We start from the raw sequence: 13,760 nt of genomic DNA on the forward strand, positions 1-13,760 counted from the left end.
ACGCTAGTTTACTGCATTGACGATAGAAACTGCCAACTACAGAAACGTCACTGATGAAGCGACGTTCGTGGAGAAGACAGAAGAGGAGTTCATCCCGAAGTAAAGACAAAAGACCGGTCGGCATGTAATTGGAAGTGCTAAGTTCTGATGGTTACGGAGTCACGTGACACAACTCACTATTAGAAGATAACAAGATCTTTGCATAGGTAAATATATTAGAATGTTAGTTTACTACATATTTAAAATAGGAAAATAGTTTGAAAAACATCTTTAAAGTTAGAAATGATTGTCAAAAAGGCATAAAAAAAGATTTCCATCACAAACGGGGCAGTCTCCCTTATGCATTACTAGATCTGTCACATTAAGAAAAATTTGTAGTTACAAGTATAGTGACTACATATAGTAAAACTTTACCTCACATTATTATAATATTATTTACAATTTATAAATGTGCATAATCAACCCCAATCCTTTAATTATAAAAGAATTGCTGTTCCAATCTTTTGGTGCTTTACTTATGACCCTGGTATAGCCAACTATTGTCCTTCTCAAAGTAAAGGGTTAAGGCCATGTTTACACTTGCGCTGTGGCTTCCATTCATAACGGAAGCAAAAACGCTTTGCCAGGTCATACAACAGTTACCACCGACCCCCATTGACTTATAATGGGGTCCTTTGGGTTCCCGTGTGGTGTCCGTCGCATGAAGTGCAATTTTTCCACTCAAATATGATGCAATCTGCTTTGGAGGCTCTGATGCAGATGTGGAAAGAGAATTATACAGGAGGAACATACATTTTTTTTGCTATTGGTGTAAAGACACATGAGCTATGTAATCAATCGGTATTCCCTCATACATAAATGTAGACAGGATTTGCATTTCTCTTTATTTTGGTGTGGTGCCAGTCTTTTTTCCAAGTGATGGTTGATGGGACCTATGATCAAGGTGTCTGTGGTATGCACCCGTTATTACACAGTGCTGCTTTCTACTAGAGGTTTTATATAAGAAATAATCCTCTTTGAAAAGAAAGAACACCCGATCAATCTTATATCCCCTAAAAACTCATTTAGAGGAGATCTCATGACAAGGAATTGCTCCATGTAGTCCCTCCTGTATTTAGTCTCATAGCTTGGCTTTTGTCAAGTAGCTCAGATAACGGGAAGACAGCGAGCCAGCTGCAATTGCTGTGACCCGTATTAGGTCATTGATAGTTGGTGACAATGTGATAATTATGAAGGTAAAAGTAGCAGGAATCTAACCTTTCTTGTAGAACATTAACAGGAATTGAATGATCTTCCAATGTCTGATGATTCTGTTCCTGTAAAATCTCTTCTTGTTGTGGCTCAGGTGAAGGTGGAGTCGGAGGCCTTCGTCTCCTCTCCTCTTCCTCTCTTCTCCTTTTCATTTCATTCTCTTCCAACTAGCAATAAAAAAAAGTTAATTAATATCCACATTTAAATGATTAAACCTGCGAAAAATATACCGCTAATGGATGCAGATCCCCCAGCCAATAACTGTATAACTCACAGCTGACCTGATATCCATGTCTGTATTAGCTCACCGTTGTTAGCTTTTCCAAAAGCAAGAATCTTTCATCCCAAGTGGATACCGATTTCTGGAATGCTTCGTGCCTCTTTATCAGGTTCTCCACCTCGTCTACATTGGTTCCCAGCTCAGCAGATCGGACAATAGGTTCCTGGCTGGACAGCCATGCCTCTGCAACATTTGCATCTCTTCCAAACATCAGCACCTCGAGTACTAAATGGAGCAAAAATAAATAAATTATATAGTTAGTTGATTGGATTCTCTCTTCAATGTTTCAAAAATTTTAAATTATATTAACACTTACCTATTTGTAACCATTGCATTTTATCTTTCCATTTGTTTTCGGTCTCCTGCCTTCTTTCTTGCAACTGTTCCAGCTTCTCAGAGATCTGAAAGTAACAGGGAAAAAACCGAATGCAATGCAGAAATTAATGAAATATTTTTTTGTACCACTGGAGCTATTTTTCCAACATCGACGATATCTCAATAGAAACTAATAGGTCTCCCAACCATCAGTCTTGACCACCAGGCCAAAGTGCAGTTCTCATATAGGGAATGTCAGAGTTTTCAAGCTGTAGACACATCAATCCAGTGTTAAAGGGGATCTGCCTCTAAGTGGAGTACTAGACTTTCTTCATTTATGACTAAGGAAAAAGGACCCCAACAACTCACAAATACATTTCATCTACGGACAAATATAAAATGTGGAGAAAACCTTTTAACTCATGTCAAAAGTAATAGGCTGTGTTCCCACCTGCATCGTTATTCTCATTTTTATGTTCCATCATACGAACAGAAAAACTAAAATAAAGGAAGCGTCGGATCAGTCGCATTACGGACACGAACGGCACCCGACAGAATCTATTGACTTTGAGGGTCTCCGTTGGGTTTCTGTAATTTTCCTGAACAAAACAACGCACCATGCTGTGATATTTGGCGGAATCGTAGACAGAGACTCCATATTGAGCCTCCAACGCAGATGTGACCACGGCCATATATACTGTGCATACCTCGTTTTTTTTGGTTCTCCCTTGAATTGGTTTGTGAGATGGTTCACTGTGGTCTAAATATTTCCTTCCATTGGACTAATATAACACAATATAAACAGAATAGCTATCAATAACAGGTTGAACATGATGAACCCTGGTCTATTTTTAATATAGTTACTATTTGTAACAATGTAAAGGTAGTAATTACCTTGTCAGATGCATAGTGATTCTTCTCTAGCAGGGAGTTTCCAAGGTCTATGCAGGTAGTAAAGCTGTCTGCTCGGGCATCTACCTCTGCTTTAATGCTTAGGTGATTTTTTATTACTAAATCAGCTGATGATACATCCCTATTGGAGTAAAGATCAAATATTAAAAAATTATATTGAATGTAGAGAACATTAAAAAAAACAAAATCATCAAAGAAGTCTTACCGTGGCTTTTCTTGAGCATCAATCTGAAGATTGATATCATCCATCCATAGCATAAGATCTCTAACCATCCTGAAAAAGCGAAATTTCTCCACAGTGTCCAAAAGAAGCTGGCGGCGTGCACTACTTGCATCTTGCAGTTCGCCCCAGGCTTCAGTTACTGCCTGTTCATGCCTGTGGATGTCTGCAGCCTTTTCACCAGCATATGCTTTCTGGAGCCGACCAGCATCCTCCTGAACCTGTTTTAACTAAAATAAAAAATACAAACACTAAAAATCATAATTGAGACAAAATTGAAAAAAGTTTAAATTCAACATTTAAAAGGGTTTGTCCGGGATGAAGTACTTTTTTCCTTTTTAATAGTGGCATGATTATCCATGTTTTAGGAAGTTTTTTTTAATTTATATTCATTTAGGGGCTGGATCGTTCTCGCTGCACATGCAGATGGCACTTGCATTTAATTACATGAATAATGTAATTTGATTGACGGTTGAAGTGGTATTTGATATTGATGTTAAGGATCTGCCAGGCACAGCTTCTGTATCCACACCCATAGGTAATCAGTCTGCACCTGCTTCTATGTCTGTGAGACTGACTCCATCTTCCACCACTCAGGATGGCAGGCTTAGGAGTGGGAGAGCCTATCACAGTCTGGCCAGACGGAGCTAGCTCCCACCCTCTGTCTATTTATACCTGCCTTTCCTGTTCCTCCTTGCTTGTGATTCTTCTCTGTTGGTTTCCTGGCCCTGCTGCAGCTTCTTGAACTACTTGTCCCTAATTCGTATTGACCCTGGCTTACTGACTACTCTTCTACTCTGCGTTTGGTACCTCGTACACTCCTGGTTTGACTCGGCTTGTTCACTACTCTCCTGGTTTGACTCGGCTCGTTTACTACTCTTGTTGCTCACGGTGTTGCTGTGGGCAACTGCCCCGTTTCCCTTTGTTCTATGTTTCCTTGTCTGGTTGTCTCTCGTGCACTTACTGAGTGAGTGTAGGGACCGTCGCCCAGTTGTACCCAGTCGCCTAGGGCGGGTCGTTGCAAGTAGGCAGGGACTGAGTGGCGGGTAGATTAGGGCTCACTTGTCTGTTTCCCTATCCCTGTCATTACAATTGAATTCTTAATTTGTCATATATGGCTTATAGTCCATGATGTTGTGTCCAATGATTTTACAGCACATTGATATAGATTGTGGTGGCATCTAAAGCTACTCTTTATATCAAGAATGCTTTTCTTGTATTTGTTGGGTGCGTACCCGAAAACAGTCAGGAGATTTCTAAAGTGTGGCGGCCACTTAAAAGGTGTATTTAGGGGCATTCTGTACTTTTAGGAAAGAGTTCGTTCTGCAATATATGGGCCAAAAATTTTTTAAGATGTTTTTTTATTGTTCCATGAGCATAATTAAAAGGAGGTGGTGAAGTTTGTACATATGTTTAAATTCTTGTTTCCAGCTTCAGCGGGGATAGGGTGGGGGTATAATCATGCCTTCTGGCTTAATGCTGCGGCTCTTTTGTATGCCCCAGAGATTACTTGGAATCCTTTTCAAAATGCTTGCTTGCTGTTTGTAGGTATTATCATATTGTTGGTGCAGTTCTCTGGAATATGTTTGTATTGGCTGTATGGAATATTTTGCGTAGCTCTTTTTATAGTGACCGCTTGTGTAGTCCAGAAAATTGTTTATGTCCACTTTCTTGAAGAAAGTAAATTTGATGTATTGTCTTGTATTATGGCAAATAATTAGGTCTAGAAATCCCAGTTCTATTTGACTGTCTCTAATGTTGAATTGTATACCCCAGCTGTTGGTGGGAGCAAAAGTCTTCCTCTGTTTTTCCATTTCTTCCATATAAATAATAAGTCACCTATGTATCTTCTGTAGTGACCTATATGGTGTTTATAGGGAGGATCGGAGAGGATAAAATTCTCATTATACTTCCACATAAATACATTTGCATACGATAGTGCCACCTTCGTACCCATCACTGTCCTCGACATTTAATGGTATATTTGGTTGTGAAATTAAAAAAGTTGTTATTCAGGATGAAGTGTAGGCCTTCTACTAGGAAGATTCTTTGTTTCTTGTTTTTAACTCATTGATTAATTGGCTAGAATCTTTTAGGAAGCTGGGCAAAGATATCACATATTTCTATAGGAATAAATTCAGATAGTTGAGGTGGTATTGCTTGTAGAGGAGTTTGTTAACAATATAATTGGGCAACCTGGTGCTTTTGTGGATTTTAGGTAAATTATAAAAATATGGTTTTGATATGATTTTTTTCTTAATTTTTTTGTATTGATCTGGAATATGCTTTGCAGATGACGTGTTCAAAAGTTTTTGCTATGTGTTCAAGAGCGTAACAGGAGATTTTCTTTTATAGTATTAAATCGGACAAAATATTGTTTCCTCCCTCTATGGAATCGTTATAATCTTGAATCACCTTGCACCCTCCCTTTATCAGCTGGTCTAAGGACCATTGCTGGTTGTATTGTAGGCCGCTAAAAGCTTTAAATATCTGGTAATTTAAAGTATGTTTATGTTTAATGTGAGGGTGATCTCCTGTAATTTCCATTGCGTTGAAGTCAGTAGACACCAAGAAAAGGAGTTTTTTTATGCAATTTCCCCAACTGTCTATTTTGTACTATAGTGTAGAATTCTGAGTGTGGTTTCACGTCTTTATTTAGGATTTGAATTTGAGCCTCTTTTCGAGGTGTTGGAGATGTATAATTAGTTGTTTGTACCATTTATACGGTGTATTAACCTGATGAAGGAATTGGTACAACCCCGTAACGCATAGTGTCAGCACCAAAGTAAAGTATTATTATATGAAAACCTCTACATCTATGTACGCAGCATCGGCGACAATCCCCACTTTTTCTGCTCAACTTAGCTACACTCGAAACTGGCTCACTATCCAATATCTGGGCAGGGGAAGCCTGGCAGCAGCTTTACCACCAATACATTCAATTTGAACAATGCTAGATCGGGAGTTGTGCCCATCAGAACAATACAAGTAAGTGATTGCAATCTTTCGCCTACTATCTGGACTAAATTTCTATATACAGTGTTGCCCTATGAAGCGCCATTTCATGAACACTGATTCCTCCCTAAGAGAAGTACACCACAGACGTAGGATGGTTACGGCCCATCCCTTCTTTTAGGGAATTATAATGCACAAACAGAACATGCACGTTAATAAGGAATAATAAGTATGGTTGTCCACCTTAAAGGCAAACTCTGGTGAAAACTATGTGAATTCTCACTTATAATCATGATGATGTCCGATAAAACTGTCTCTTGTGAGTATCTAAACAATGATGCATATGGCAGAATACGACTAAGCCGTTGCACTGCAATAATTCAAGAATTCACTGGATGACAACAGAAAATCTTCCTATCACTTTTTTGTGTGGTCATCGAATCTCCTCCAGGCTGCTTCCTATAGATTATGTTAGGCAGTTTGCGGACCATTCATCTCTCCCTCCTCCTTTGCCCTAGATTTGCATCGATGGCTTTCCAGGATCCTGCTCACAATGTGGAGTGATCTAGAGAACTACAGCTTCTGCTAATAGTGATCTGGTCACACCTAGCTTTGTGATGCCTAAAAATTTACTAACCAGAGATACAGAAGCTGGAATATTCCGTTCTAAAAAATTCTAAAAAGCAAGTCAGAGGTTGCGGGAGAGGGTAGGACAATACTTTAATGTGGGCTATGTTAGGGTGCGCTGGGTAGAATTCATGGGTCTGCAGGGGTTTCTTTTTAACTATACTGTCAATAGAGACTAATACTTTCTCAGGTCATTATCAAAAATGTAACTATCTGCCTCTTGTAATACCCAATTGTAACCGTAGGTTTAATCTTCTGCACACATTGATGGTTATTAAACTTTAGCGATCGAATGCCTTACTTGTGCACTGAGAGCTTGTATATCATGTTCAAATGTGGTATGCATGCGGTGCATAGCTTCTGCGGTGTTGAGGTCTCTTCCAGTCTCTTCTGGTATTTGCTTTTGTTTGTCCTGCATCTGGCCCAAAGTTTCTCTGGCATCCTGGTAGAAGCGATGAAGCTCGTAGGAGGCCGCCAACATCTGGCTACGTGTATCAATCATTTCCAGAAGGTCAGCCCAGGCCTCATTAAGCCCATCCTTCCATTCAGCCACAGTGGCATTTTCAGAATGTCCAGAGGAAATAAGATCATCAGCCATAAGGTTGACAGCATCCACACGTTCCTGTCCAATGTTACTTGTATCACGAGAGAATTCCCGGAATTTATCTCTCAGCATCTAGTTAAGAAAGCAAAATAAAAATAAAGAAAAATAAATTATTTGAACCTTAAAGCATAGCCTAAAATGTTAGCTTGAGCTAGGAAAGTAAAAAAAAAATAATGTTTTTGGGACTGTACATACAGTTACATGCTCATAATCTTGTCCCAACTCATGTGAAGCTGCTACAACTTCACGCTCAGAGATCCAATGCTCCAAATCTTCTACATCTCTCCTGAGTTGGCATAGTCTCTGGTGTTCCTGCAGCTTTCCTCTTCTCTCTTCGGCCAGGTCCTTTAGACTAGCATACAGCTTATCAACCTGTCCTTGGCGCAAGTTAATCCGGTCACTAAAGATAAAGGATATACTTTTCTTTAAAATGTTATTGTTCCATATTGTTCCTGCTTATGAGCATTTTAAACCCTTTAGGATCAAGCCTATTTTGGCCTTCAGGGCCGCAGAATTGTTTTCGTTTTTGCGCCACTGCATTCTGAGAAAACCATAACTTTTTGGATTTTCTCGGTCAACGTGGTTGTATGAGGGCTTGTTTTTTGCGGAATAAGTTGTATTTTTATATGTTAATTTTTTTGTATGTTTTTTATTTGTACATATAACTTATTCATTAACTTATTTTTTCTGTGGGAATGGAAAAAAAACAGCAATTCCGCTTTTGCTTTCTTGTGGTATAAAATTCTGCACCGTTCACCATGCGGGATAAATAGCATGTTAAATTTATACTCTGAGTTGGTACAATTAGGACCATAACAAATATCTGTACTTTTTTATGTTTTACCACTTTTGCACAATAATAGCACATTTAATGAAAAAAAAAAAGTTTTTATGTCGACGCATTCCAAGATTCATAATTTTTCTATAGCTGTAGCTATATGAGGATTTGTTTTTTGTTGAACGAGTCATATTTTTTAATTAAGGTACATATAAATTATTGATTGACTTTTAATATATTTTTGGACGAAAAATACTAATAAAAGCAATTTAGATTTTGTTTTTTACGTGTTTTTTTATGCCTTTCACAGTGTGGTTTAAATAAGGTGGTAACTATTGTACATGTCGTTGCAATTCCGGTGATACCATACAGATGTGTCCACCCTTAACTTTTCTTTAATTGCATCAGGATACCAACTCAATACAATGTCGTCCCATCCAGAAAAAAAACATATGTTAAACATACACTTTTGTTTTACTTGGGAGTCTATGGGCGACTGATGGCATGTGTCTGAGACACACTGTTTGTTTAACATCTCGGGTATAGAGATAAGACAAGGGAAGACATGTCTGTACAGCTATTTTTTTTATTTTTTATGCTTTTGCAAAAATAAAAAATAAAATAAATAAATAATAAAGTTGTTAAAAAAATTAGATTTTTCTTAATTAACTTAATTTCATCTATTTTTTAGTTTTACAAGGGGACTTCACAATGCGATTCTTTGATCGCTGATATAAAGCTTTGGTATACAAAGCATTATTGCCGGTCAGTAGCAAACTGGCTGACAATCTATAAGGTCGCGCCTTCAGTGTGGTCCAATAGGCATGCAGTTATGGCAAGCCTGGGGGCCTTTGCTAGGCCCCAAGCTGCTATAGCAATCCAACGGCGCCCTGTGATCGTATAGTGGGGCACTGATGGGTGACAGAGGGAGACCCCTCCCTCTTTCTAATCACCTACATGCCATGGTCTCTATTAACCGCAACATCTAAGGGGTTAAACGGATGGGAACAGAGATAACTCCGATTCCGACTGTTGAAGCAGAATGCCGGCTATATGCAACAGCTGGGACGGCTCCTGTGCCATCCGATGGATGTAACTGTACATCCATTTGTGGGAAGGGGTTAACTTTATAAAATAAGTCAACAAGACTTTATACATAAAAAGTTATACAACTGTCTAATATACTTTGGGGCACATGTACTAAACTAATGCTATCTAAGTTTTAAATAGTGTAAACTTAGACCAGGCAGTAAGATGCTCCAAATTTATCACAGGAGTGCATGCAATATGATCAATTTGGCGCATCTTGCTTGACCTGTTAGAATATTCTCCTTCTTTAACCACCTTTGATTTGGCTTATTTTGAGACAGAATATTTGCCAGACTTTTGGCGCATTTTAGCATTTTACGCCACGTCCACTTTTTGGGACAAACTTTACAAGTGTCTAGTGAGGTGCAAACATCTGGTTTAAAATGAAATACGCCAAAATGTGGCAAATTATTCAACATATTTCAGTAGCAGACATAGTGGTAAATCTGCTCCTTTGTGTTTTAATTCCTCACCATTTTTAAGATATGTTTGTGGTCAGTGAATGAGAATACGGTCGGGCCACAGTCCCAAAGTAGCTAAGCCTTAAAACATTTTTAAAAAGTGCCGGAGGCGCGGTAAAAATAAACATGTCGCGAGTTTTTGCACAAATTGTGACTTTAATTGTTTAATAAATTTCCCCTATATTAGAAAGTTTAACTTATAATATAAGGACTCCTATTGCTTTGTTTTTTTGTGGCTTTTTTTCTGTGGCGATTTATTTTTGTAAGATATGCCTATAGCCAGAGATCAAATTTTTTTATATAGATCATGACTCCAAACCATCTGCTTCTTTTCACACATCTATAGTTAATTGATACAATTCTAGTTACATGCAGCCACCACTAGGGGAAGCTCACAGACAAATGTAAGAGTACAAGACTACTTAAAGAAGCACTTTTTTGGTTTCCGACCCCCGTTTGCAAATGTAATATAGTGCAGTGTACACATGTGTATTGACTTACATGGTGCTGTATTTCACGGGCCACCACTCTGTGTCTATTTACGTGATCTTCATTCAGACTCCCTTTATCCTACAGCATCTGCTGCAGAAACCTTAAAGGGGTTTTCCAGCCAGTAAAAATGTATGACATATTCTCAGGATAGGCCATCAGTAGCTGATGGGTCGGCGTCCATCTCCCAGGAACCCGTGCCGATCAGAGGTTTTCAAGGGGGTCATTTCTACTTGCTCACTGTGAATCTTCGACACAGCGATTCACAGGTATTGCAGCCTTTTCTCCAATTCACATCAATGGGAGAAGACTGCAATAACTGTGAATCGCCGCTAAATGCGTGCTGAAGATATACAGTGAGCAAGTAGAAATTAAGCGCTGCACCCCCTTCAAAACAGCTAATCGGCGGGGGTCCCGGGTGTCGCACCCCAACCCATCATCTATTGATGGCCTATCCTGAGGATAGGCCATTCATTTTTACTGGCTGGAAAACCCCTTTAAGTTAGGCTCTCAATGCAAGTCTATTAGTGCCTCTATGTGAGACTCAGACTTGCATTGAGAGACCTCCAGTTTGTACAGTAGACGCTGTAGGTTTGGCTTGTCAGAATGAAAATCGTGTGAGCTCACGACACCCGGAATGGAGTGGCATCCTCTGAAATACAGCACCAGGTGAGCCGATACACATGACTACATTACACTACATTTGCAAACAGGTAAGATGGGGGAGCCAGAGTGCTGCTTTAGAAATGTCACATGAGTAAGTGACACAAAAATAGGAAAATAATGGGATTCTAGTGAATTCAATAAATGCTGTGTGATGCTACACTTCCCCTTGCAACTTCCACCAACAAAAAAAGTAAAGATCGCATGGGGTTCCAGCAGCTGGACCCCTGGTGATCAGCTTAATGTTTATTATATTGTAGTTATATTTTCTCCCTTTCCATATCTACTTTCCCTCTCCCTCTTTTCTATTATTCTTTTTCTTCATTTACATTTTGTGGTGGACAGTACATTATTCCCCATTTGCCATGAATTAAATGTTCTCTAAAATATTGCTGAATCATTTAATTAGTAAAAGGGAGTCAGTCACGAGGTTTATGCCTCCCTGAGGGTAGCTTAAAAGGGAACCGATCACCAGCATTTCACCTATTAAACCAGTAATACCTGGTGGTAGCGGGTGAAAAATCATTTATATGTAACCTATAATTATCATCTATGTGTGCTCTGTATCTTTAGTATTCCATTGTTTATCGTTTCTGCGCCGTATGCTAATAAGCATAAGAGAGCCATATCTTCATTCCTCAAGCCTTTCTGAGTTAAACCCGTCTTCTTACTTTTGATTGACAGCTCCTCGCCTTCCCCCAGCACACACAAAATCCTGTGCTTGCGCATCAATGTCCTGTTCTGGGACACCATAGCGGTGCATGCGCAGGAACTAGATTGGAGGCCCTGACTAAGCAAGGAAGGGTGTTGGACCATACATGACGGGTGTATACGCACTATCTCAGACGTGATTTCGTCATTCAGGGTGGGCCAGGAGAGGGGATAACTGCAATGAACTCTTGACAGCAGTGGCCAGCAAGGGGTGAGTAGAGTTCAATAGGTGAAATGCTGGTGACCAGTTCCCTTTAAAGTAGTGAGAGAAACTCTGATTCCAACACTGGGTCACCTACATTTTAATAATCAGTATTTTATTTTTTTTTACTTGATCTCCTGAAGCCAGTATTCAGGTGCTGCTTCTCCCCCTGCCCTCCCGCTGATGACTGGCCGCATTCTCCCTATACACAGAACATCGGCTCATGAATACTCGCTGCAGGAGTTAAAAGTGAATTTTATGAAAACAGATTATTGAAAAGTAAGTGGCCAACAAAAATCTGAAAGCCTAATTATTTTGAATTGGGTCAAGTCATGCCCTATGTTCAAACTAATAACACCAGTTTTCTTTATAAATTAGGCTAATCCACAGTAATAACATGAACAGTCCTTTTCCATCTTTACTAACAATGCACATCCAATAATATGTAAGTTTAGGCAGTACAATCATGCCTATTAATGGGAGCCTAAATATTTAATAGCTGTAGCACTATTGCCTTGCAGCGCTGGGGTCCTGGGTTCAAATCCAACCAAGGACAACATCTGCCTGGAGTTTGTATGTTCTCCCCGTGTTTGCGTGGGTTTCCTCCGGGTACTCCGGTTTCCTCCCACACCCCAAAAACATACCCATAGGGAATTCAGATTGTGAGCCCCAATGGGGACAGTAAAAAAAAAGTGGACCTCTGTACAGCGCTGCGTAATATGTTGGCGCTATATAAGTAACTGAAATAAATAAATAAATAAAAACTGCCAGAGCAGTAGAGAATGTGCTCCCTGATCCATTCACTGTCTATGAGAATGACGGAACAGTCGATCGCTGTACTCAGCTGTTTCCATCATTCTTAGACATTTAATGGAGCGGTAGCGCTCATGCTCGACCGCCGCTCCGTTCAATGTCCTCCTCACTGTGGTCGAGTAGCGATGAGGATCTGGGGGTTTGGGAATCAGGGTTTATCAGAACAGTGGGGCCGCCAGCGATCAGAAAATTATCATCTATCCTGTGGATCGGTGAAACTTTGTGATTTTGGGAATACCCTTTTGTTTCTGTGGAGCCCGAAACCAAAAATTATACTGATACATGTTGAACTCCCCCCCCCCCCCCAACATATAGAAACTTCATCCAATAGATATGGTGCCTGTGAACAAAGCAGCCAGGCATGTGGACGGGGAGAGAGGTTTAAGCTATGTACAGTTGAGCCAGCTGTACAGCTCACACCCTGCTGTAATGGCAGGGGCCGAAGTTAGCTTTGATCCCCGCCATTAACCCCTTAAATGCAGCGGTCAAAAGCGACCGCTGCATTTAAGCGGTTTGTAGCCAATCGACAACCCCACAACCCGATTGTGGGGGTGCCAATAGCTGCAATGGCAACTGGAGGCCTAACACTGACCTCCCAATTTGCAGACTACCGAAGCCTCCTAGGCCCCTCCCGGAGGTGGGCGCTAAATTACCTCCGGTGGGGACAGGAAGATGGCGCTGGCTCAGAAGCTGAGCCCGTGACATCGGCGGCGGGTGTCAGACGTATTTTACAGCTGACACCCTGCTGTAACGGCAGGGACCCGGAAATAGCTCCAATCCTTGCCATTAGCCCTTTAGATGCAGCGATCAAAAGTGATGAGCGAGAGAGAGAGACTGTGACGTCAACCTCCTAGAGACAGCGGCCTCTAGCCATGGTACTGTGTCCCCCAGTGAATACTTTAACAAGAAATAGGCTTTTGGAATTTTCTTGAATATGTGAGAAATTTCTGCCAAAATTATAAGACTTGTTCGGACCTATGAAAATAAATGGATGTTCAAACAACAATCCCAACATAAAGTAGACGTATGGGAAATGTTAATTAGTAACTATTGTGTGTGGTATAACAGTCTGTCTTACAGCAGATACATTTAAATTTAGAAAAACGCAAATGTTTAGCGAACTTTTTACAAATAAACGCTGAAGAACAATATGTTACGAGAAAATCTCAGAATTGCTCGAATAGTTAAAAGCATAAAAGTTATTACCACATAAAGTGAAACAAGTCAGATTTGAAAAATGAGACCAAAACGAGGCCAAAAGTGGCTGGAGCGGGAAGGGGTTAAAAATTAAGAATTTGGAAATCCCCCTTTAAAAATCCTGCATTTGCCCCTGAAAACAGCACTATAGTTTGAAGCTCCAGCCGCGCCACCTTCAGTATCTCTTCGTAGC

At 40.1% G+C, this 13,760-nt stretch overlaps 1 protein-coding gene across 3 annotated transcripts in view; it reads right to left on the reverse strand.

Annotated features, from left to right (window-relative positions):
• SPTBN2 (spectrin beta, non-erythrocytic 2) overlaps window positions 1–13,760 on the reverse strand; it is a 230,913-nt gene that overhangs the window by 6,045 nt on the left and 211,108 nt on the right. For all 3 annotated transcript variants that reach the window (XM_075837432.1, XM_075837434.1, XM_075837433.1), the window contains 7 exons: window positions 7,360–7,564; window positions 6,862–7,236; window positions 2,964–3,208; window positions 2,741–2,879; window positions 1,848–1,932; window positions 1,560–1,756; window positions 1,258–1,418 (listed from right to left, as the gene is read on the reverse strand). In XM_075837432.1, coding sequence (XP_075693547.1) covers window positions 1,258–1,418; window positions 1,560–1,756; window positions 1,848–1,932; window positions 2,741–2,879; window positions 2,964–3,208; window positions 6,862–7,236; window positions 7,360–7,564 — 1,407 coding nt within the window. The remainder of the gene's footprint in view (window positions 1–1,257; window positions 1,419–1,559; window positions 1,757–1,847; window positions 1,933–2,740; window positions 2,880–2,963; window positions 3,209–6,861; window positions 7,237–7,359; window positions 7,565–13,760) is intronic.

This window comes from Rhinoderma darwinii, chromosome 9 (assembly GCF_050947455.1).
Source record: "Rhinoderma darwinii isolate aRhiDar2 chromosome 9, aRhiDar2.hap1, whole genome shotgun sequence".
In the NCBI taxonomy this organism is placed as follows: domain Eukaryota; kingdom Metazoa; phylum Chordata; class Amphibia; order Anura; family Rhinodermatidae; genus Rhinoderma; species Rhinoderma darwinii.